Source organism: Astatotilapia calliptera, chromosome 23 (genome assembly GCF_964374335.1).
Source record: "Astatotilapia calliptera chromosome 23, fAstCal68.1, whole genome shotgun sequence".
NCBI classification, from domain to species: Eukaryota; Metazoa; Chordata; class Actinopteri; order Cichliformes; family Cichlidae; genus Astatotilapia; species Astatotilapia calliptera.
In genome coordinates, this window is record NC_137443.1 from 28,326,653 (window position 1) to 28,348,713 (window position 22,061).

General features: G+C 39.7%; 1 protein-coding gene across 1 annotated transcript; it reads left to right on the forward strand.

Annotated features, from left to right (window-relative positions):
• Positions 1–6: 6 nt before the first annotated feature.
• On the forward strand, positions 7–20,782 carry LOC113016078 (sodium/potassium-transporting ATPase subunit alpha-1-like). Its single transcript, XM_026158606.2, has 23 exons — positions 7–192; positions 639–749; positions 3,293–3,352; positions 3,705–3,806; positions 3,908–4,009; positions 4,215–4,328; positions 4,525–4,659; positions 5,106–5,223; positions 5,329–5,597; positions 5,692–6,000; positions 6,435–6,569; positions 9,985–10,177; positions 10,323–10,498; positions 10,609–10,745; positions 11,150–11,300; positions 11,385–11,553; positions 11,642–11,796; positions 11,891–12,011; positions 13,204–13,349; positions 13,483–13,613; positions 18,797–18,898; positions 19,775–19,866; positions 20,589–20,782. The coding sequence occupies exons 1-23, from the start codon at positions 181–183 to the stop codon at positions 20,615–20,617; spliced, it is 3,069 nt and encodes a 1,022-aa protein (XP_026014391.1). The 5' UTR covers positions 7–180; the 3' UTR covers positions 20,618–20,782.
• The last annotated feature ends 1,279 nt before the right edge of the window (positions 20,783–22,061 follow it).

The following is a 22,061-nucleotide window of genomic DNA, read 5'->3' on the forward strand; positions in this document are numbered from 1 at the left end:
TTCATTTAGATCATGGAAGCTTGCCTCCCTATACCACTGACCTCCCCAACTGTGCTCATCCCTTGTCCTCTAACCACCATTCCCCTAAGCTCCTCCTATCCAGGTATAAAGGTAGGCTAAAATGAGTAACCAATAGTCTCTGCTCTGGGCAGACTGAAGGATAGAGACTGCACTGCGACCATGGGATCGAAAGTAAGTGTTGTCACATTTTTTAACCTGGAGTTTAGACTTCATTTGGACTAAGTCTGGGCTCTTTAATTTAATTTAAATTTTTTTTTTACATTTTTTTAGCTTTAAATTCATTTCAGTTTTTGGTTATGAGCTTTCAGTTAAGCTTTTATATTTTCATTGGACCTTAATATCACATTCTTATGTCAAAACCTTCCAGCTTTAAAAACTATCTGAAACCTTATTTTAAAATTATGTATGCGAATTTGAATTCATTGTTCTAATGATTAACAGCATGCCAATCAACAATATATTATCTATTAATTATTACCAATAATTACAAATAATAATTAATTAAGGTGGTTTTCTGCAGCTTTCTGAACAAATAGAAGACGACGCTTCAGGGAAATCTTCTCACATGTTTTGAATGTTATTTAGAACTTCATTTTGTCCCACTTTGTTCATTCCAGCGAATGAATGATGACTACAAACTGGCGAACACCTCAGAAAATGACGACAAAACAACCAAGAAGGGTCACAAATCCAAGGATACGGAGGACCTGAAAAAAGAAGTTGATCTGGTGAGTACTCCTCTTTTGTGCAGCCACTCTGTGATTATCTGTCAGGTAACACTCAAGCACACAAACACAACTTCTGCAAACGCTATAAAGAGTTTGTAACGTGCAAATATTCATCTTAATTAAGAAAGAAAGAGGCATTGAATGGAATGACTTTCATGAAATGGACTTAAGGACAACGTTAATCAGTCCATGTTACAGCTAGAGCATGAGCTCTGGCTGCCCAAGCTGTACTTCATAAACATTGTTGTGTACCATCCCATGTTAAGTTGTTAAGATGTTGGCAGTTATAAATGAACTTTTAAGTTTTGCTATCTAAAGAAGGTTTAAATGCTGAGTGAAGGAGCTGGTTGTATTTATATATTATTTTTTATTTTATTAAATGATATCTAATCTTGTATCCACATACAGTAAACCTATATCATTCAACTGTCCATATTTATAAAATCACTTTAATAAAGTTTTAGGTGGGTTTGAATTCACATGTAGATATATCCGACAACCAGCAGAACAGCTAGTTTTCACCGCTGTCAGCCTTTTCTTGCTCTGAACCGGTGTCTTGGTCGCTTCTCAAGGTCACTGATGAAATTGCATCACTGGGGAAGCATCACAAGGCAAACAAAGGGATGACAAATTATTTCATAACAATAACATGGTGCCTGCAGGGTTTTGAGGGATAGTGACCTTGGCCAGGTCAGTTCGTAACCAAATAGAAAGCAAATAGAGGATTAAAATATTTTGCTGGTGATTCTTGTATGCTTCTAAAACAACTTTAGAAAAGATGCTATTTTGACAGAAGATGATATTCTGTTAAATAATTTTGAGAATAATTTGAAGCTCGTCCATCAGAAGGCCCGGTGAGCTTAGTCCATGGGAAGCTCTCTGCCATCCATCTGTTCTGTTCACGAGAATAATATTCCTCCTCCAGTATTAGTCAGAACTGACTTAAACTTACACACAGTAATATAGTGGTTCTTAACCCAGATAATGCTCAAGGTTAAGATTGTATGACCTTGACATTGACAAGCTTGACAAGGATTGTGATGAATGATTGGCGTACATACATGATTGATGTTCTAGTTTCTTGAATCCAGCCAATGACCCTCCTGCACAATGCCACCCAGCAGATTGTTATTAGGTGATTAAAGCCACGTCTTGGTTGCATATTAATGATCACTGTCCTATATCTTAACTTGAGCTCAAAGATGTGCTACAGGACATCTCAGTTCCATATACACATGATGAAAATGTGGGTTTTTTTGAGTAGGAACATCAAAATCAGTGGAGAAGTGTTCTCGAGCTGCAATAGTAGCAACAGTAGTGTATGGCATGTTCACATTATCTATAGCACATTTGGTAAGGAAAATGGCTTATTGGGTGAACCATGCAACCACACCCATTTTCTCATGTCACTGTAAAAACTGCTTATAAATGTGACTGATCACACTTCATCCAAGCTGAAGACTTCTCATTGAACAAGTAAATATTAATGAAATGCATCATTTTGTATTCAACCTACTCAGAGCAGCAGACGATTGAAACTTTAATTTTTTAAAGTCAAAGTGAACTTGTAGGTTAAAGACCTTTATTGTAATTTTACAAGCATACCAAAATTACATTTATACTAATTTCACATATAATGACATAAGTACTGGACCAACTTCCTTAAACAACAGTGCAAGTGCATCAACAATATTATCTTAATCTCCTTTAGAAATATAGAGAAAAGTTGCTTTACCCACGACTGCTGAGGTGTTGTCATCACAATAAAGGTGCCTTGTGATGCTGACCACCTGGCATGAAGTTCGAGACAAGATGTTGCTCACATGCCATGATGTCAGATTGTGAACATCCTGCCTGTATGTGTTTTTGTTGCTTACAGTTAAAAGTCAGATGGCAGTCATGTCATCTGCAATTGTAACAATAGTGTTGGAGGTACGGATGGTTTCAAAGTTGTGTACACAGAATTTAGCAAAGGGTCACCATACAGCCTTGAGGTACTTTGGTCAGATATATATGTATGTATATATATATGTTTTTTTATATATAAGATATGACATGCTGCATCAAGTCAAAATGCAGATAGAGAATATTGTTCCTGTTGTGTCTTGTATTCTGTATTAAGACTACAATAAGTTGTTCTTTGACACTAATGAAATTGCTGAAATAATTTTTTAGGGCTAATTACAAATGTGCATGATCAACGTCATGAAATCAATGTTAATTTCTTTCATTAGAATTTATGTTGATTAAAGTTCAGCTACAAGTTTGTGAGCAGCAACATTGTTTCCATTCACAGACAGATTCTAGTCTTACTTGACTGTTTGCTTTAGCTAATCTTAAATTTCCTCCATGGACCAAAACGTAGCCACAATGCTCAGTTTTTAGTCTTTTTTATGCTCTCTGTGTCCCTCTGGAGGACACGGGGAAGTTTACAAAAGATTTTTCTCAAAGGAGATTATAGCTGCAGCTTCACAATCACTGGGATTTTGACTTGTTTTTAAAAATGCATCTCTCTGTCTCTTTCTGTCTTTGTTTCACCTTAGGATGACCACAAATTAAGCTTTGATGAACTTCACAGAAAATATGGAACTGACCTGACAAGGGTGAGCACTCCAAATGTGTGATAAGGAGAGAGGGGAGGGAAGATTTGGCAGTCGGTGTATTTTTCTTACATTCAATGCTTTGTCAACTTACTAGGCTATTTGTGAAGTAATGCCATTATTGGAGGTGTATTATCCAAGAAACACTGTGAAACTATTGCGAAAAAATCAAGTCTGACTTCTTTTTCTGACATTAGATGGACATGACAAAAATAAATAAAATAAAAACACTCCTCAACGACCCACAAAACACACAATTAAAAGGGTCATAGGACCTGTAAAGAAAGAATTGTAGTGTACTCCACTTGTACAGACAGGTCTTTTGAGCTTGGAGTAACCGAGACACTGTTTTTAGGGTCTTTCTTCATCCAAAGCAAAAGAGATCCTGGCCCGAGATGGCCCCAACGCCCTCACACCTCCTCCCACAACACCCGAGTGGGTCAAGTTCTGCAAACAGGTGAGAGTCAAACCACAAATCTGTGTTTGAATTCAGATATTAGAAATGCAAAAAAGTGAGTACAACAAGCAAAGCCTGAATGTTTTTCCTCTGGTTTCCAGCTGTTTGGTGGTTTCTGCATGCTGCTGTGGATTGGTGCATTCCTCTGCTTCTTGGCTTACGCTATCCAGGTTGCCTCAGAGGAGAACCCTGGAAATGATAATGTAAGCAAGTCTTCATCTGAATTGTTATCTACTAAATAATGTGCATCCCAAAAAGTTGATCCTGTTCATCTGGATGCAACCTTTTCAGTTGAAAAGAATCAACTTTTTGGGACTACCTTCACTGGATGATTGAGCATGCATGAAGATAAACAATCTGTACCACTGTTTGCTGTACCACCTAACTCTCTCTTCTATCTTTATGTAGTTGTACCTAGGGGTTGTGCTTTCTGCTGTGGTCATGATCACGGCTTGCTTCTCCTACTACCAAGAGGCCAAGAGCTCCAGGATTATGGATTCCTTTAAGAACATGGTCCCACAGGTGAGACACTGAAAGGAAAACTAATGTAAATTCAACATATTTACAGCTTATATGAATTAAGAAACTGCAGTATTTTTTGCACAGTCTTAAGGGAAAAGTTCTGCACTGATGATACATTTTATCATCTGAAACTTTGCCGCTGGGATTAAAATCAAACTGAGTTAATCAAAAATTCCTAAAATCTTTGATTTCATAGCAAGCCCTGGTTATCCGTGACGGAGAGAAGAAAAGCATCAACACTGAGGAGGTGGTGCTTGGAGATTTAGTGGAGGTGAAAGGAGGAGACCGGATCCCTGCTGATCTGAGAATCATCTCTGCTCACGGCTGCAAGGTCTGTATCTCAAATACTCTTTATGCCAGCAAACATTTTTGTAGAGCATGTGTTTGATATCTACTATTATTTATTTATTTATTTAAATGAGAAGAAGACATGCTGTGATGTTTAGTTAGTTTTAGACATAGTTTAGTTATGGCCGGCGACAGAGTCAAGCTCAGCCCTCAGTCCATTTAGATTAGCTAATCTTGTGCATGCAAGCTGATTGCTCAACTGTTCAACATTTTTATGTATCCCACTAGTAAATCTGAGAAGTTACTAGCTATGTTGATTGGATGTGGTGGTCTTCATTCTAAGTAGCTTTTCTTTGATCATATCATAAACTGTTCCCATTTGTTTCTTAAGTTTATTATTATTATTTTTTACAAAAATATTTAATTCTGTGTTTTCATGTCACTGATCCCCTCACTGATCTTCGTTTGATTTTGTTTGTTATCTCTCAGGTGGACAACTCCTCCCTGACGGGTGAATCAGAGCCCCAGACTCGTTCTCCAGATTTCTCCCATGAAAACCCACTGGAAACCAGGAACATTGCTTTCTTCTCCACTAACTGTGTTGAAGGTAGAGTATGAACAGCTTGTGGTTGATAGAGAAATTTATGTATAATATTTATTATATTGCCCACAAGCATGTTCCATTATCAATGGATTTCAATTGTCCGTTCAGGCACAGCCAGAGGAATCGTCATCAACACTGGAGATAATACTATCATGGGCCGTATCGCCACCCTTACTTCCAGTCTTGAAGCTGGAAAAACTCCCATTGCCATTGAGATCGAGCATTTTATCCACATCATCACTGGAGTGGCCGTCTTCCTGGGTCTTACTTTCTTCATCCTCTCCGTCATCCTCGGATACAGCTGGCTAGATGGTGTTATCTTCCTCATTGGTATCATTGTTGCCAATGTCCCAGAAGGTCTCTTGGCTACTGTCACTGTGAGTTTTGGTGTCTAATGACACTCTCTTTAAATACCTTTCAATTTATTGTTGTCATAGTTTACAGTTTTGAAAACTTACGTTTTGTCTGTAGGTGTGTCTGACTCTGACTGCTAAGCGTATGGCCAAGAAGAACTGCCTGGTGAAGAACCTAGAGGCTGTCGAGACTCTGGGCTCCACCTCCACCATTTGCTCTGACAAGACCGGCACCCTGACCCAGAACAGAATGACCGTGGCTCACATGTGGTTTGACAACCAGATCCATGAGGCCGACACCACTGAGAACCAGAGCGGTGTCGCTTTTCAAAAGAGCTCCCCCACCTGGACTGCTCTGTCTAGAATCGCCGGACTCTGCAACCGTGCCGTCTTCCTGGCTGGCCAAAACGATGTTCCCATTCTGAAGGTGAGAAACTTTCATCTTTAAAACTCCTCTAATTATCAAATTCTAATGCATAAATTACACATCTGCAGTAAATCTTTGCAGAATCTATAGCATAGCATATGCAACTGTTTTAAATATACAGCTTGAGCCATAGCAAGAGGTGGCCAGTGAGATTGTTGGATCTACCATATATGACATATGTATTTCTTGCACTGTGAGTCCACTAAATGTGACAGGGTGGGTAATTTATTGCAAATAGTATTTGTATAATATGTGTGGTTACAGGTTTCTTTTTGTCAATGTTGTAAATTTATTTGTTTATTAACCAACAAATATTCGAGCCATTATATTGTTATTTATTGCTCATTCATTTTTATTTGCAATATATTGTTATTAAAAAAGGGACTTGATCCATGATCGATATAATCTGTTTCTTGTTTTGCTAAAACCCGCAGAGAAATATTGCTGGTGATGCCTCAGAAGCTGCTTTGCTGAAGTGTATCGAGCTGTGCTGTGGATCTGTTAGTGAAATGAGAGAAAAATACCCCAAAATTGCTGAGATTCCCTTTAATTCCACAAACAAATACCAGGTAAACAATCCACACAATGTATTAAAATTTAAAATGATATTGTATATAAAGATTGTATGTTAGTTTATATGTGTGACTCCACCTAAGAGTCCACCTGAGACCTGGAAGCTGTGCCCATCTTTGATAAACAGTTATGGGCACAAGAGTGTAGAACAATTCAATTCAATTCAATTCAATTTCTTTATTGTCCCACAAGGGGAAATTAGTTTAGCAGCAGGAGGATAAGAACAAACAGAACAATACTATAAAACAAAAATAACAATAATAATGATAGAAAATTCAAGGACAATTATTTGCCATTAAGGAGACAAGACACAGTAGGGATAAAAGAGACCTGGAGTCTTTTAGTCCTCCTCAGAGGTACTCTAAAACGGCGGCCGGAAGGCAACAACTCAAACTCACTGTGAAGTGGATGGTTCACACAATTAATAATAGAATGAGCCTTTCTAAGCACATTTCTATTGTAAATGGCCAAAAGTCCATCTTGCCAGCGCCCTGAAATTTTGCTAGCAGTTTTTACCAGAAGTCCCAACCGATTCTTATTCTTCACCGTCAGGTTACCAAACCAGGCAGCGATACAAAAAGACATCACAGATTCGATAAAACTTCTATAAAACAAGGACAACATCTCAGATGAGATGTTAAAAGATCTCATTTTCCTTAAAAAGAACAGTCTTTGTTGAACTTTTTTAGTAGTGGCATCAGCATGAGATTCAAAACACAGTTTATGGTCAAGTACCACACCTAGATATTTATAACTCTCAACGATCCCAATATCGGCAGTTTTAATGATAGTGGGTGATGAGCTATAAGAGGACTTCCTAAAATCAATAATCATGTCTTTAGTTTTTGACACGTTAAGTGAAAGGAAGGACTCATCACACCAATTCACAAAATCATCTACAACCTGTCCATGGCCTGACTCGTCCCCCACTAGAAGACTGACGATCACTGTGTCGTCAGCAAACTTCAGGATGTGTCTGTTTGTGAAATTGCTGCGACACTCATTTGTGTACAGAATGAACAGAAGGGGAGAGGCAACAACCCTGGGGTGATCCAGTAGAGGAGGAGAGCACATCAGAAAAGACATGATTTACCCTCACACATTGTGACCTATTAGTCAGAAAGTCTGTCACCCAGCTGACCAGACTAGTGTCAAGCTTGAAATGATTGTAAAGCCTGTCAGCAAGTAAGAGGGGTTGAATTGTATTAAATGCAGATGAAAAGTCAGCAAATAATAATCTTGCATGGGTGTGGGGGGCCTCAAGATGCTTATACAAGAGATGCAGGAGTGTGACAGCAGCATCCTCCACACCTCTCCCTGCTCTATAGGCAAACTGGAAGGGGTCAAGATGGTGTTCAACATGCATTAAAATCTCCTTCTTAATTATCTTCTCAAATGTCTTCATCACTAAAGAAGTCAGAGCCACAGGCCTAAAATCATTCAGTGCCTTAGGAGAACTGCCCTTAGCAACAGGAACAATGATTGCATGTTTCCAAATTTTAGGTACAGACTGTAGCTCTAAAGAAAGTGAGAAGATATAGTGAAAAATCCCACTCAGCTGATCAGCACAAGTTCTCAGTACCTGTCCACAGATGTTGTCAGGTCCAGGACTCTTGCTTTTGGTATGTCTAAAAAGATTAGCTACCCCTGTCTCATCAATACAAATAGATGGGGGAGTGATGGTCTTTTCCCTCAGTGTGCTGGTCTGCCTAGAACAATCATAGTTCTCAAAACGAAGGTAAAAACTGTTAAGACTGTCTGCCAGATGTTTGTCAGAGGTAAACCCCTCTAAGGTAATGCTGCTTTTACCTTTCGTCTGTAGCCCTGCCATTGTTTTCATACCAAGCCAAGCTCTTTTGAGGTTGTTACTGCTGAGTTCTGCCTCAATCTTATTTCTATACCTCATCTTGGCGATCTTTATTGCAGCCCTCACCTCCTTCCTCAATATTCTCACAGTGGGAACGTCTCCCTCGTTAAAAGCAATTTTCCTTTTAAGAATCAGATCCTTAATATCTTTAGAGAGCCACGGTTTGTTATTAGGGAAAGTCTTAAATTCTCTGACTGGAACCACAGAGTCTTTGCAAAAAGAGATGTAGCTACACACCACATCAGTGAGTTCATCCAAATCAGAAGTGCTCTCTTGCAATCAAAACACCCCTGAAGGGCAACACAACTGTCTTTTGTCCAGACATTAGTCCACTTCACACAGGCCTTCTCCCTCCTAATCACAGATCTGTAAGCAGGGAGGAGGTGAATAACATTGTGATCCGAAGAACCTAGCGCAGGTCCGGCCACAGACTTGTATGCCCCCTTAATTGGTCCATAACACAAATCCAGCGTTTTGTTATGCCTTGTAGGACAAGTGACATATTGAAAGAAATTGTTCAGTGATTTCTTAAGGTTACAATTGTTAAAATCACCGAGAATAAAATTAGGAGCATCCGGTGAGAGAGTCTGCAGATTGTGTACCACTTTAAAAATGGCATCAGCAGCAACTTTAACGTCAGCCTTAGGATGAATGTAAACAACAGTGACAAAAATTTGAGGGAACTCCCTCGGTAAGTAAAAAGGCCTGACAGATACTGAAAGGAGCTCGATGTCAGGAAGACACAACCGCTCCCGCACAGTAAAATTATTACACCAGCCCTGGTTGATATATAAACAAACCCCTCCTCCGTGAGATTTGCGTGTTACTCCACAGTTCCGATCCAATCTGACAGGGGTCCCAAAGCCGCTGATTCGCAGTGAAGTGTCACTGTCCATATCGGTCAGCCATGTCTCGGTAAGCGCCATCAGACAAGCCTCCCTGTATTCCCGTAGATGAAGCACATTCCCTTGTAATTCATCCATTTTGTTCCTAAGAGATTGGACATTGGCCAGAATCATAGAAGGCAGAGGAACACGATTCTTCCTCCGAAGTTTTCTTACACGCTGACGCACGCCGCCTTTCTTTCCGCGTTTTCTCAAGCGGCGGGGCTTTCCAAAATTAGTCTTTGACCGGGGAAATAAATCCTCACCAAGAAGCACATCTGTCCGAGCATTAGAAGAGTCGTACATAGACAAACAGGACCACCGTAATCCAAGTAGTTCCTCGCGTGTATAAGTGATTGTCAGTGAGAGTGAATGACTCCAGGTGAATATCGCCAACAACAATAAAACTAAGGTGTAGAAGATCTCCATGTCGGCAAAAAGTTAAAACCACGGTTAAGAACAGAGTTAAAACAAAGTTAAAAACAAAAAGAGAAAGAAAATGCCAATAAATGCCAATAAACACCTGCTGCAGGTCACCACAAGAGCAGCGCCCGTCTCACAGCTGATCACAGCCCTCAACATAGTCATTTTGCATTACATAAACCACTGATAGTATAGATAAGACCTGCATTTAAATCCAACCTTTCTGCTGTCCCACAGCTCTCTATTCATAAGAACACAACCCCCAGAGAAACCAAGCATCTGCTGGTGATGAAAGGAGCTCCAGAGAGGATTTTGGATCGCTGCGCCACCATCATGCTTGACGGCAAAGAGCAGCCTCTGGACGACGAACTAAAAGATGCCTTCAATAGCGCCTATCTTGAGTTGGGAGGTCTTGGAGAGAGAGTTTTGGGTACAGTTTATTTTCATTTCAACCATGTTGAGTACAGTACAGAGAGAAATGAGGCAGCTTTCCTCCCAGACCATAACAGATACAGATTCTGATTGATTCTGAACAGACAATTGAATCTCAATCGCATTTTATTTGTGCCTTATAGGTTTCTGCCACTATCACTTGCCTGATGACCAGTTCAAAGAAGGCTTTGCTTTTGACACTGATGATGTGAACTTCCCCACTGAGAACCTGTGCTTTACTGGCCTCATGGCCATGATTGACCCTCCTCGTGCTGCTGTGCCCGATGCTGTTGGTAAATGCAGGAGTGCTGGAATCAAGGTATGATAACTGTTTGAAAGAACATCTCAAATTTTGATTTTTTTGGATATAGTTTATAAAACAAATTCTGCACATAAACTTTAAACATTTTATCTCCTCAATCCTTGCAGGTCATCATGATCACAGGTGACCATCCAATTACAGCCAAGGCTATTGCTAGAGGTGTGGGTATCATCTCAGAAGGCAATGAGACTGTTGAAGACATTGCTGCCCGTTTGAATGTTCCAGTTTCAGAGGTCAACCCTAGGTTAGTTCTCTTATCAAGATTTATTTAGCTAACTTTGAGGATAAGTAGCCGCTGTTCATAAACAGAGGTCATGTAATCTGTAAAGCAAAAATGCCTTTTATGTGAAAATACTGTATTTTCTCTGAAACTTTAATTCTTTATAATACAAGTGTAATAAAACTTCTGTTGTGTGGGGGGAAATGTGATTCATATGCAGCGGGAATCCAACATTTTCTGAAGTCGAATATTTTCTAATGTTGCTTTTTGCTTAACATACCATCTTTTTTTTCTTTTTTTGCCAGGGTTAATTCAGTCTTTGTTCTATACCAATGTTTTCATCTTGTCTTCATCATGCCCTGTGCTCAGACACAGGACGTTGGATAACAACTGCTGTTATACTTACACTGTTGTAATCTAATCTACAGGGATGCTAAGGCCTGTGTCATCCATGGTGGGGAGCTTAAAGACATGACCCTAGAGGAGATTGACGATGTGTTGAGGAACCACACTGAAATTGTATTTGCCAGGACCTCCCCTCAACAGAAACTGATCATTGTGGAAGGATGCCAGAGACAGGTGAGCATCGGGGGGATTCTCACAGACACAGTTTGACAAGTGTTTTATTTGTGACTTGTAAAAAACACTTTATTCCTTGTACAGGGAGCCATTGTGGCCGTGACAGGTGATGGTGTGAACGACTCTCCAGCTCTGAAGAAAGCTGACATCGGTGTCGCCATGGGCATCGCTGGATCTGATGTCTCTAAACAGGCTGCTGACATGATACTGCTGGACGATAACTTTGCCTCCATTTTAACTGGAGTGGAAGAAGGTAAGACCTATATCAAGACCTACACCTGCAGAAATCTGGAAATACAAAATACAAAACATCACTGAATCTACTAAATTACTTTGTTCAGGCCGTCTGATCTTTGACAACTTGAAGAAGTCCATCGCCTACACTCTGACCAGTAAAATCCCTGAGATGTCACCCTTCCTCCTCTTTGTGATCGCCAACATCCCTCTGCCCCTGGGAACCGTCACCATCCTCTGTATTGATCTGGGAACTGATTTGGTGAGCTGTTTGGCTCTTCATCCTGCTCTATGTAGAGGTTCAAATGGTAGCTAATGCAGTTATGGGTTGATTTTGTTTACTTGTGGTGTCACAGGTCCCTGCAATTTCTTTGGCTTATGAACAAGCTGAGAGTGACATCATGAAGAGACAGCCCAGAAATGCATCAGACAGGCTGGTGAACGAGAGACTCATCAGTATGGCTTATGGACAGATTGGTAACACATTATTTATACTTTTAAACCTTTAATTATTCTGTTCCTATTTGCATGCTCCATCATACAGGTAAAGAAATCCCCAAAAGTTGATTCTGTTAATCAGGACGTCCCGTTTTCAGTAGGAGAAATGTTTCATCACTCATCCAAGTGTCTTCTTCTGTCTCAACTGACTGAGATGGAAGAAGTCTCCAACGTTATAAAATGGTACATTTGCATACTTATAAAACTAGCAACATTAAATGAAAACTGGACAGTGAGGTCAGTTTCATGATCATTAATATGCAAATTGTCATTATTATTGATTATTCATCAACAACCACTGATCAATGGCCATGAGTACCATTCACAGAGAGTTGGGTAATGGCTGCAATCACAGCATTGTAAGATGGTAGCTCTTCACTCTTGTGCCATCCGCTTCATCAGAGGTGGTTTGGTTTCCCCGATGTGTAAATCCTGGCTATCCTCTTGGCACTTAACAGTGTACACTATGTTACTCTGTTTGTGTCAGGGGACCTGATCCTTGGGGTGGACCAATTTTTGGCGCAGCGTGTTTTGGGGTTTAAAAGCTGCAAAGACACAGTGTTTAGAAAAAAATGCGTCTCAACTGTTCCGATACTCCTGACACGTATGGGATCAGTACGGGTTTTGGCTTCGACTGCGGTTGTCCTTCTCTCCTGGATCAGCTGGAGCTTTCCTTTGGTGCCTTCCCAGCTTTGAGAAATATTCAGTTGGGATAACCACATTTACTCAGGGCCTTCTTGTGTGTGCATTCTTGTACCATTCTCTGGTCACAATTGTCGCAAAAGTAACAATACAAAGTTTGTAAAAAGTTTCTCATTTGAAAAATGTTCAAAAAGGAAGATGTTTAAGAATGAAGATTGAAGAAACTTAATAGGTCCAAATTCAATTAACAATAATTGTTGTTTTTTTTAAAGTAACATTTTGTGATCAATTTCAATATCACATTTGTAAAGTATTCCCAAATATTTCCTTCTGTGGTTTGGTTCTGTGTCATAATCTTTGAATTCTCTGTCCATTATATCTATTTACCTTGGCTTTGCATAGAATGACATTGACGTGTCATATTTGTTCATGTTTATTTATGAAGAAACTGCCACAGTTGTAAAATAAAAAGTTCAAACTTTCTCTGATAAGAATCCATTGACGTTTTCTGTTGTTTTCTTCATGGTAGGCATGATACAGGCCTCAGCTGGCTTCTTCACATATTTTGTCGTCCTGGCTGAAAATGGATTTTTGCCCTTGGATCTCATGGGACTTAGAATCTTCTGGGATAACAGATTTCTAAATGACCTAGAAGACAGCTATGGGCAGGAGTGGGTCAGTCTGACTTGTGTTACTAGCTGTACTTTGGACTGTGAAAATGATCAAACTTTACGTTACAGTCCACTGAAGTTTCAGTGCTCAAAATCAAAAACATTCCAATCTTTTCATCTCTTTTTTTATACACCAGACATATGAGAGCAGAAAGATCTTGGAGTTCACCTGCCACACAGCCTTCTTCTCCAGTATTGTGATTGTCCAGGTGGCCGATCTGCTCATCTGTAAAACAAGGAGGAACTCTATTTTGCAGCAAGGAATGAAGTACGTATACATCAAGATCCGAAAGAGCTCCAATGGGTGTGATAGAACTTTACAATTCAATTGTATTAAGTACCAAATCACAAAAACATTTGCATCAAGGCGCTTTATATCATAAGGTAAAGACCCTACAATAAAACAAAGAAAAACACCCAAATCATATGGCCCCCTACAAGCAAGCACCTTGGCAAGAGGGGGAAGGAAAAACTCCCTTTTAACAGGAAGAAACCTCCTGCAGAACCAGGCTCAGGGGGGAAATACCAGTTAGGTTGAGGGGAGAAAGCAAGGACAAAGACATGCTGTGGAAGAGAGCCAAAGATGAAAAATAACAATGCATCATGGGTAGCTTAGCCCTATTTCATGAGCTGGTTCCAAGGAAGAGGGGTCTGAAAGCATCAGGTTTGAGGTAATGAGACCCAAATGCAGAATTCCTCCAAGAAAAGACAGTGAGTTTATTTACAGGGTTAAAAAATGCGCAAGTCCCAGCACTGTGGTTCCCATGGCGATTTCTCCCAAATCCCAAACAGTGCTTGTGTCCATGGTGGGAATCGTGAAACAGCAACTCCAATTCCAAAACACTGGCTCCACTCCCATGAAAACAACTCAGCTCCAGATTCATAGTGAAGACAAAACACACTGGTGATGGCTAGGCAATCCACCAGCAAACAAGGTTTTCATTAAGCAATCCACTGCCATACTGACGAGTTCAATACACTGTTAAGTAGGGATGCTGCCGATGACGGTAATCAGCTGCAGATGGCAGCAACAGATGAGCAGCAGGTGTGGCTGACTCCAGTGAGTGAACACTTCAGCGCTGAACAATACTCAGCACCAAAACCTCCAGGGATGCAAAAGTCCCACACAAAAGCACACACAACAGGGAGAGAGAGATGTGAGGGGAGTAGCAGCAAAAACACACACTCAGACACAACGGGCAGGTCGAGCGATGAGGGCTGCTGGACCATGACAGAAAGCTGAAGGCTCTGTCTGCCGTTCTACTTTTAAATACTCTCTCACGCAGCGTGAGAGCAAAGAGTTTTAATGGCGTGATATGGTAGTGTAAGGTCTTTAGGATAAGATGGGCACTGATTGATCAAGACCTTGTATTTGAAGAAAAGGTTTTAATATTTCATTCTGGATTTAACAGGGAGCCAATGAAGACAAAAAATATGTAAGAAATATGCTCTCTCTTTCTAGTCTCTGTTGGTACTCTTCTGCTGCATTTTGGATCAACTGAAAGTTTCAGACATCCTGATAATAATGAATTACAGTAGTCCAGCCTGGAAGTAGTAAATCCACGAACAAGTTTTTCAGCATCACTCTGAGACAGGAGTCATTCTATTTTGAACGTGTTTTTATCTCTGTTCACAAGTTTCTGGATTTCTTTTTTTTATAAGACTGAACTTTATTTTTCTATATTCACATTCTGTTTAACCTGTTGCTTTTTTGAAGAAGTGGTGCAGACTAATGAAGCAGTCTACTGACAAAAGTTACAAATAGTTGTTTAAAATGAAAGCAGTTTAAAACTAATTACTGAATGATTCATTGTGAATTAGTTTATTATCTAAATAAAGGCTCAGCTAGTTTAGATGTTTAGATGGGGCGTGAAAATATTTCTTCCTGCCACGTGGGGAATTATGTCAAAAGTATGAGACCCGCTGACCTTAGGGAAGCACAGCATATTTAATGCCTACAGCACGCTCTAATTGCTGTAATAAAATGTTATGGTCAACAGGATTAAACTCTCTTGTCTAGCAGGACAAGCACAGAGATAAGAAGATCACTTGTAACCTTCACCCAGTGTTTGTATTTCAAGTTTAAGTAATATTCTTTGATTTAGAGTTATTCGTGGTTTTGGGTGTCAGTGTTTATTATAGCTTGTGTATAGTCTCTGTGCCTGTGTTTACTCTGCGCCTTCCCTGTGTTCTTCGTTTCATGTCAGGTACCATTGTCTCTATGTTTGTGCATCTCCTGTGTCTCCTCAGTCAGTCATGTCTCCCTGTCTCAGGGTCAAGTCCGCTTCTTTGTGAATGTCTCATGCTTCCTGTTTTATTTTGAAAGTCCATCTTCTAGTGCTCATTGTGTTCAGTTTTGGTCTAAGGAGCTTGGAAAGAAAAGCATCTGGACTTCTTTAAGTTGCTTGAAGACGTTTCACCTCTCATCCGAGAAGCTTCATCAGTTCTAGGCTCAAATGGTGACGAGTCCTAGATTTAAGCTCTGTGGGAGTAACCCACCGAGAGGGACATGGACCCCCTAATGATCCTCTACCTAATCACAGGAGCCAAGGTGTGAAAACGGGTGTGGGTCACAATCAGGCAAGGGTGAGCCCACTGTGAAACCTAGTCCCACCCTATCATGCAATTTCCTGTGGTCAAAAGGCCCAGGATGTGAGTGGACGTTAAGGCATCTGGGATCTCATAACTGGATTACAGATGGCAGACAGTTGGTGTAAACCACCGCCTCTGTTCAAAGATGGTCATTCACAGCGGACATAGATGGTTTCTTTCACTCCTCTTTCAAACTGTCTTCTCTGTCCAAAATATGACATTGGCATCCTCTAAAGAGTGACCTTTGTCCTTTAGATCCTGATGGACAGCCAAGTCTTGTCCTGTGGAGGCGGCTTTTCTATGTTGTGCCATGCGCTTGTGAAGTGGCTGTTTCGTCTCTCCAATGTAGAGGTCTGGGCATTCCTCGCTACACTGTTCGGCACACACTATGTCGCTAAGTTTGTGTTTAGGAGTTTGTCTTTGGGATGAACCAGTTTCTGTCTGAGTGTGTTGCTGGGTCTGAAGTAAACTGGGATGTCGTGCTTGGAGAAAACTCTCCTGAGTTTTTCTGATGCACCGGCTACATAGGGGAGGATAATGTTGTTACGTCTGTCTTTCTGATCCTCCCTAGCTGGTGTCTGACCTTCTTTTCTGTGCATCTTTGCTGACTTGATGAAAGCCCCATTAGGATTACCACATGTTTCAGAGCTTCCTTTACATGTGTGCATTCCCTCTTTTTTCCTTCAGGCTTAGAGGGAAGATTTTCTGCCTGGTGGTGTAGGGTCCTGATTACTCCAGGTTTGTGTTCCAGAGGGTGATGGGAGTCAAATAGGATGCTCTGGTCTGTGTGTGTGGGCTTTCAGTAAACTTCTGTTTTCCATTCCCTTCAATGTGCGCGGCACAGTCCTGGAATGGCAAACAGTCATCCTTTGTGTCTTCCCTGGTGAACGTTAAAAAGAGCAGTGAAGGATTCCACTTCTTGGGTTTTGATTTTGACCCAGGTGTCGTCCACATATCTGTACCAGTGGCTGGGTACACTCCCTTTAAAAGAGCCAAGAGCCTTCCTTCCCACTTCCTCCATGTAAAGGTTGGCCACAATAGTTTTGCTTCCTCCCTGTCTTGTGTGTATTTGATTACTCCCAGCTCTGTTTCCCTCCTGTGTCTCATTCCCTCATTATTACTCTGTGTATTTTAGCCCTGTTTTTTTCTCTGCCTGTTGTCGTGCCAGCCCTCGTGTTCCTTTTCTGTTTATTGTATTCCTAGCTCCCTAGTTTTGGCTTTCCTGAAATTCATGAAGTTATTGCTGCCTAATGTTAAAAGAATGGTTGGTTCAACAGAGCTCTGTCTTTTTGTCAGCCTGGCTACAGTGTTGAAGGGAAAACTATGGTTGTTCTTATTTTCTTCAGTCAGTGATGATTATTAAGATGTTCTATCTTCACGGTGGGCTTTTTAAAAAATAAAGCAGCAGATTACTTTTCCAGGCTAAATCATGATCTTCCAAATTTTTGAGATACCATTTCACATCTACTGTGATCAAATCTACTCCCTACCGCTGTGTAATCCATTATTCTAAATTTGAATATTATTAGGAAATGATCAGGCAAGAGAGGGTTTTCAGGACACACTGTTAAATGTTCAGTTTCTGTGCGCTTTGTCAGAACAAAATCTACAGTGTAATTGAAGTGGTGGGTGCGTTCTTCTACATTTTGAAATAAGTCAGTTGAGTCTAACAGATTAAACACCATGATGAGGCATTTCTAGCATCTACATGGATGTTAAAATCACCCACAATAATGATTTTATCTGAGCTGAGCACTAAATTGGATAAAAAGTCGGAGAAATCAGACAGAAACTCTGAATAAGGCCCAGGTGGACGATAGATGATAACAAATAAGACTGTTTTTCTTTTTTCTTTTTTTTTAGTTTTTCAGCTGGGGTGGACACGGTTAAGAATCAGGCTTTCAAATGATTAAAAATCTGTCTGGTTCTTTGGTTGATTAATGAGCCGGAAATTGCTGCGACACTCTCCCCTTGGCCTGTGTAGACCGCAACTTTGCTTCCTGGTCCAAACTCTGGATAGTCACGTTTTGGGATGTTTAATAAATTTGGCCAGATTTTAAGAAATGAGACCTGGTCCATCCAAAGTGGGATGGATGCTGTCTCTCCTAACAAGACTTTGTTTCTTTCAGAAAGTTTCCCAGTTATCTATAAAGCCCACATTGGGTTTTTTGGACACCACTCAGACAGTCAGCAATTTAAGAACATTCAGCTAAACGTGTGACTCCTGGTCCAATTCAGGAGGGGACCAGAGAAAACTACTAACGTTGTTTTGGCGTGGTTGCACATCGACTTCATATTAATTTTAGTGACCTCTGATTGACATAACTGGGTGTCATTACTGCCGACGTGAATTATAATTTTACAGAATTTAAGTTAGCCAGCAGATTTAAATTTCCCTCCCTGGAAGACAAGTGACTATGGTTGCCAGTGTTTCCAGCTTCATATGTCTCAGAACAGAGTTGTCCATTTCCAGAGCTTGTTCCTTGGCTGGTGTGTCACTGAATGGACATATGGCTGGTGGTGGAGTACCAGGGGCTTCTGTTTAGCATTTCTGACTGACATCAGCATCCATACAGCCTAGAACAAGTATAAAACTCGAACCATTTGAAGAACAAGCTCCGCAAACAATTTCAAATTGTATTATTCCACAAATCAGGCTGAAAGCTTACCTAAAAGCTGGAATGGATATACATGAAACTTAATATTTTATTTATTAAAGAAAATGAGCCAATGTTAAATATATATGTAGTACAACAAAGGATATACCAAGTTCCAGAACAGAAAAAGAGCACTCAAATCAAATATTAAAAAAATAGTTTCAGTTTTATTGATATTGACTGACATTTTTCTTTTGTACAGGAACAATGTCCTTATCTTTGGGATGTTTGAGGAGCTGGCTCTTGCTGTGTTCCTGTCATACTGCCCAGGCATGGACATTGCCCTGAAAATGTACCCTATGAAGTGAGTAAAGCAGATAAGCTAATACTATGATTTTCCATTAGGCAATAGTGTGAACGCTTAGAGATACCCTTTCTAGGCATTTTTTTTTTAAATTCAGCAATTATAATGACTAATTCCTAATGCACAATTGTCCTTTTCTCTGTGGTGTTTGTGGCTGTTTCCTTTGCCATCTTCATTTATGTACGGGCATTCACGTTCCCAAGCCAATTCCTGTCGTTTTCAACATTCACCATAACATCGACAGGATCAGTTGAGTCTGTTATCTGCTGCCCCTGCATCGCATCATAGAGTATGGCTCTGGCCAACACAGACTCATAATTCATCCTGCTCATCTTCTGGCAGATGTTTTCTCTGAAAAAGAAGATAGCTTTCCCCTCCCTAATAGAAGCCTTTTGTGTTTTAAGTCCTCCACACAGACCCCACGGATGTAAGTAGGGGTCGCTGATGTTCATGTCCTCCTCCTATCATCAACCAGTTCCTTAGTCTTTTCCACATTAAACAGCAGATGGTTATGCCAAGTACAAAAGTTGTCCACCACAGTCCTGTACTCTCACCACCTTCTCTGATACCTCCCACTACTGCAGTCATCAGAAAATGTCTAAAGGTGACAGACATCTGTGCAGTTCTGTGACCTGTTAGTCAGACCTGTTAGATTTAGTTCATTGACCAACTCCACGCTACATTTGACTTCACTGCTCTTTGTTTACCTTAAACCATTCATGCCAGTCCAGACCTCCCCCATAATCTTCTGGCACTCAAGTTTCCCTTTGTCCTTGGACTCCTCACCTGATGTCCTCAGTCACTTCAGCAGCGTCAAAGAAATAATGTCAGTGTAGTAGTTGTAATTCAGTCTCTGTCTGTCCATCCAAACCTTAGGCCATTATGGTGGTTCTGTGGATTACCGCACGGCTTCCTTCTCTTCTTTTATGATGAAATCAGAAAATATATCCTCAGACACCACCCAGGAGGTAAGAGTTTTATTCAGGAATGACCAAACACTTTGGACACATTTTTATCCATATTTTTTTCCTTCATGAAAGCCCTTTCTTTTTTCACCCATTTTTAAAAAAATTACTTGCACATAAATTCTTTGGAATTTCTCTGACTAGAAATAGGTTAATAAGTTATTAAGTTCCATTTGGCCCCATCTATTTAAGAGAGAGCATCTCATATATATAAAAATCCATTAGCTTTTTTTAGACACATATTAATATAAATCCTGTTTTCAATGCCATTATTATTAATAATTTTAATTAATAATTTGTTTAAAACTAAAAACTAAAAATCATGATCAAATATCAATCCTTTTAGCCCTTCCACCAAATGTATTTACATTGGTTAACATTTAAACTAACCTTGAGACTACAAGCATCAGCAAAGAAAAAGGTACTAAAAGTCCAAAAGTTTTAAATGGTTGAATATCTTAAGAAATCAAAGTAAACTCTAAACTCCACTAGTTAAAGTCAGTCACGATGCTTGAATCTAAGTAGAACCTGTATGCAGGGCTGGCTCTGATACAGCTGTGTGAAACTGTCCATGTTAAAGCCTTTTACATATTTAATTACAAATGCATAATCAACAGAGTTATATCAAAAATCTTTGTCATTTGGACAACATAAAGAATTAAAAAAAATGTGAGGTGAAATTTCACAAAAATGATGTCCCTAATCGTGTCTCCTTTGGTTTTTAGGCTGGTTGGAGAAGGAGACATACTACTGAGCCAACATGAGACAGACATGAAGGCAGTGTGTGTTTCATCACTACTTAATGTTATCTTAAGTGTTTGTTAGAGATGCTATAGCTCTAAAAACACCACAAAGCATGGATAGATTAAGAATATCTTTATGAATGTGTGTACCGAAATAAAGTATTTCTAATCTAAAATCAAGGCTGTCTGCATTTTTATTCAGTTTTCTTGTAAGTTTCTTTGTTATGTTAAAAGTGGGGAAAAAAAACTGTCTCAGGGTTTTTTTTCCCCAAGGTTCAGTATCTTGCCTGTGAATACTCTCCAAAGTTTTTAACTTTCTGAGAAGAAGTTAGAGATGATTTGTTTAGGGGCACCTGCTACTTTATGGACACTAAGTTGTGTAATCCTCACATTCATTTCTGAGATTTTAAATGTTTTCCTTGGCCTCCTAGTATTTTACAAAATCCCTCCCCTTGTACTTTAACAACCTCATCTCCACCTCACCCTGCACCATGCATAGCCAAGTGGCTACAAAGAATCATAAACGTCACATCCAACAACCTGCATCGGCCAGCCATTAAGACAACCTTTCCTGCTCACTGCACACTCCAGTACACAGAAAATGCACATATTTGTTTAGTGCGGGACATCAGAGTCAAAAGCGTTCTTTGGCTCCAGGCCAGTCATTTATGAAGTTTACTTTTGTTTCTAATAATCTGATGAGCAGTTAGAGATCACAAGGTCATTTCAGGTGCATTGAGTTTCCTGATCATTCATTAAATCTTAAATATCTCAGCTAAACTTTATAGCTTTGCTTTAGATTTCTGCTAACAACAGGAACGCTGAGGTGGGGTTTCCAGTCATAGCTGCAAACCTTTTGGTTCCCAGTAACATATCAACGAAACCAATTAAATTTATATTTCTATTTAACTTTGTCCATGTTTGGAAGAGAAACCTACATCTTCTCCTCAGAAAACCTCAACTCGAACTTTTGTTTTTGTTTTTAAACACTAGCGCTGCTGCTTTTGGTATTTCCTGAAGTAACATAACTTCAAAATCAGTTGCAAGATCATTTCTTATATATTTAAAGACATTTAAAGAAAGAAATGTTGCCTTTGCTGTGAGTATTATTTTAATTATGAATGTATATATGATTAAAAACTAGATGAATGCATCACACAAGTTGTCTGTATACAGTATTACAATGTAAGATGTAATACTTTACGTAAATTATAACAAAAAGGTGAATAGATATCAGTTTTCTGGAGTTTATTTCAACTGAACCATGCATGGGTAATGAGCATGAAGTTAGTAGTTGTATTGTCATGTGACTGGATGTTCTTTGCCTTCTTTGATAAAAAAGAATACTAATAATAATGATAATAATTTAGGCAAACAGGTCATAGACTTTTGCTAAAGTACTGCCAATGAGGACAAACTGTTTAAATCTTTGGACATAAGCTGTAAAAAAGAAAA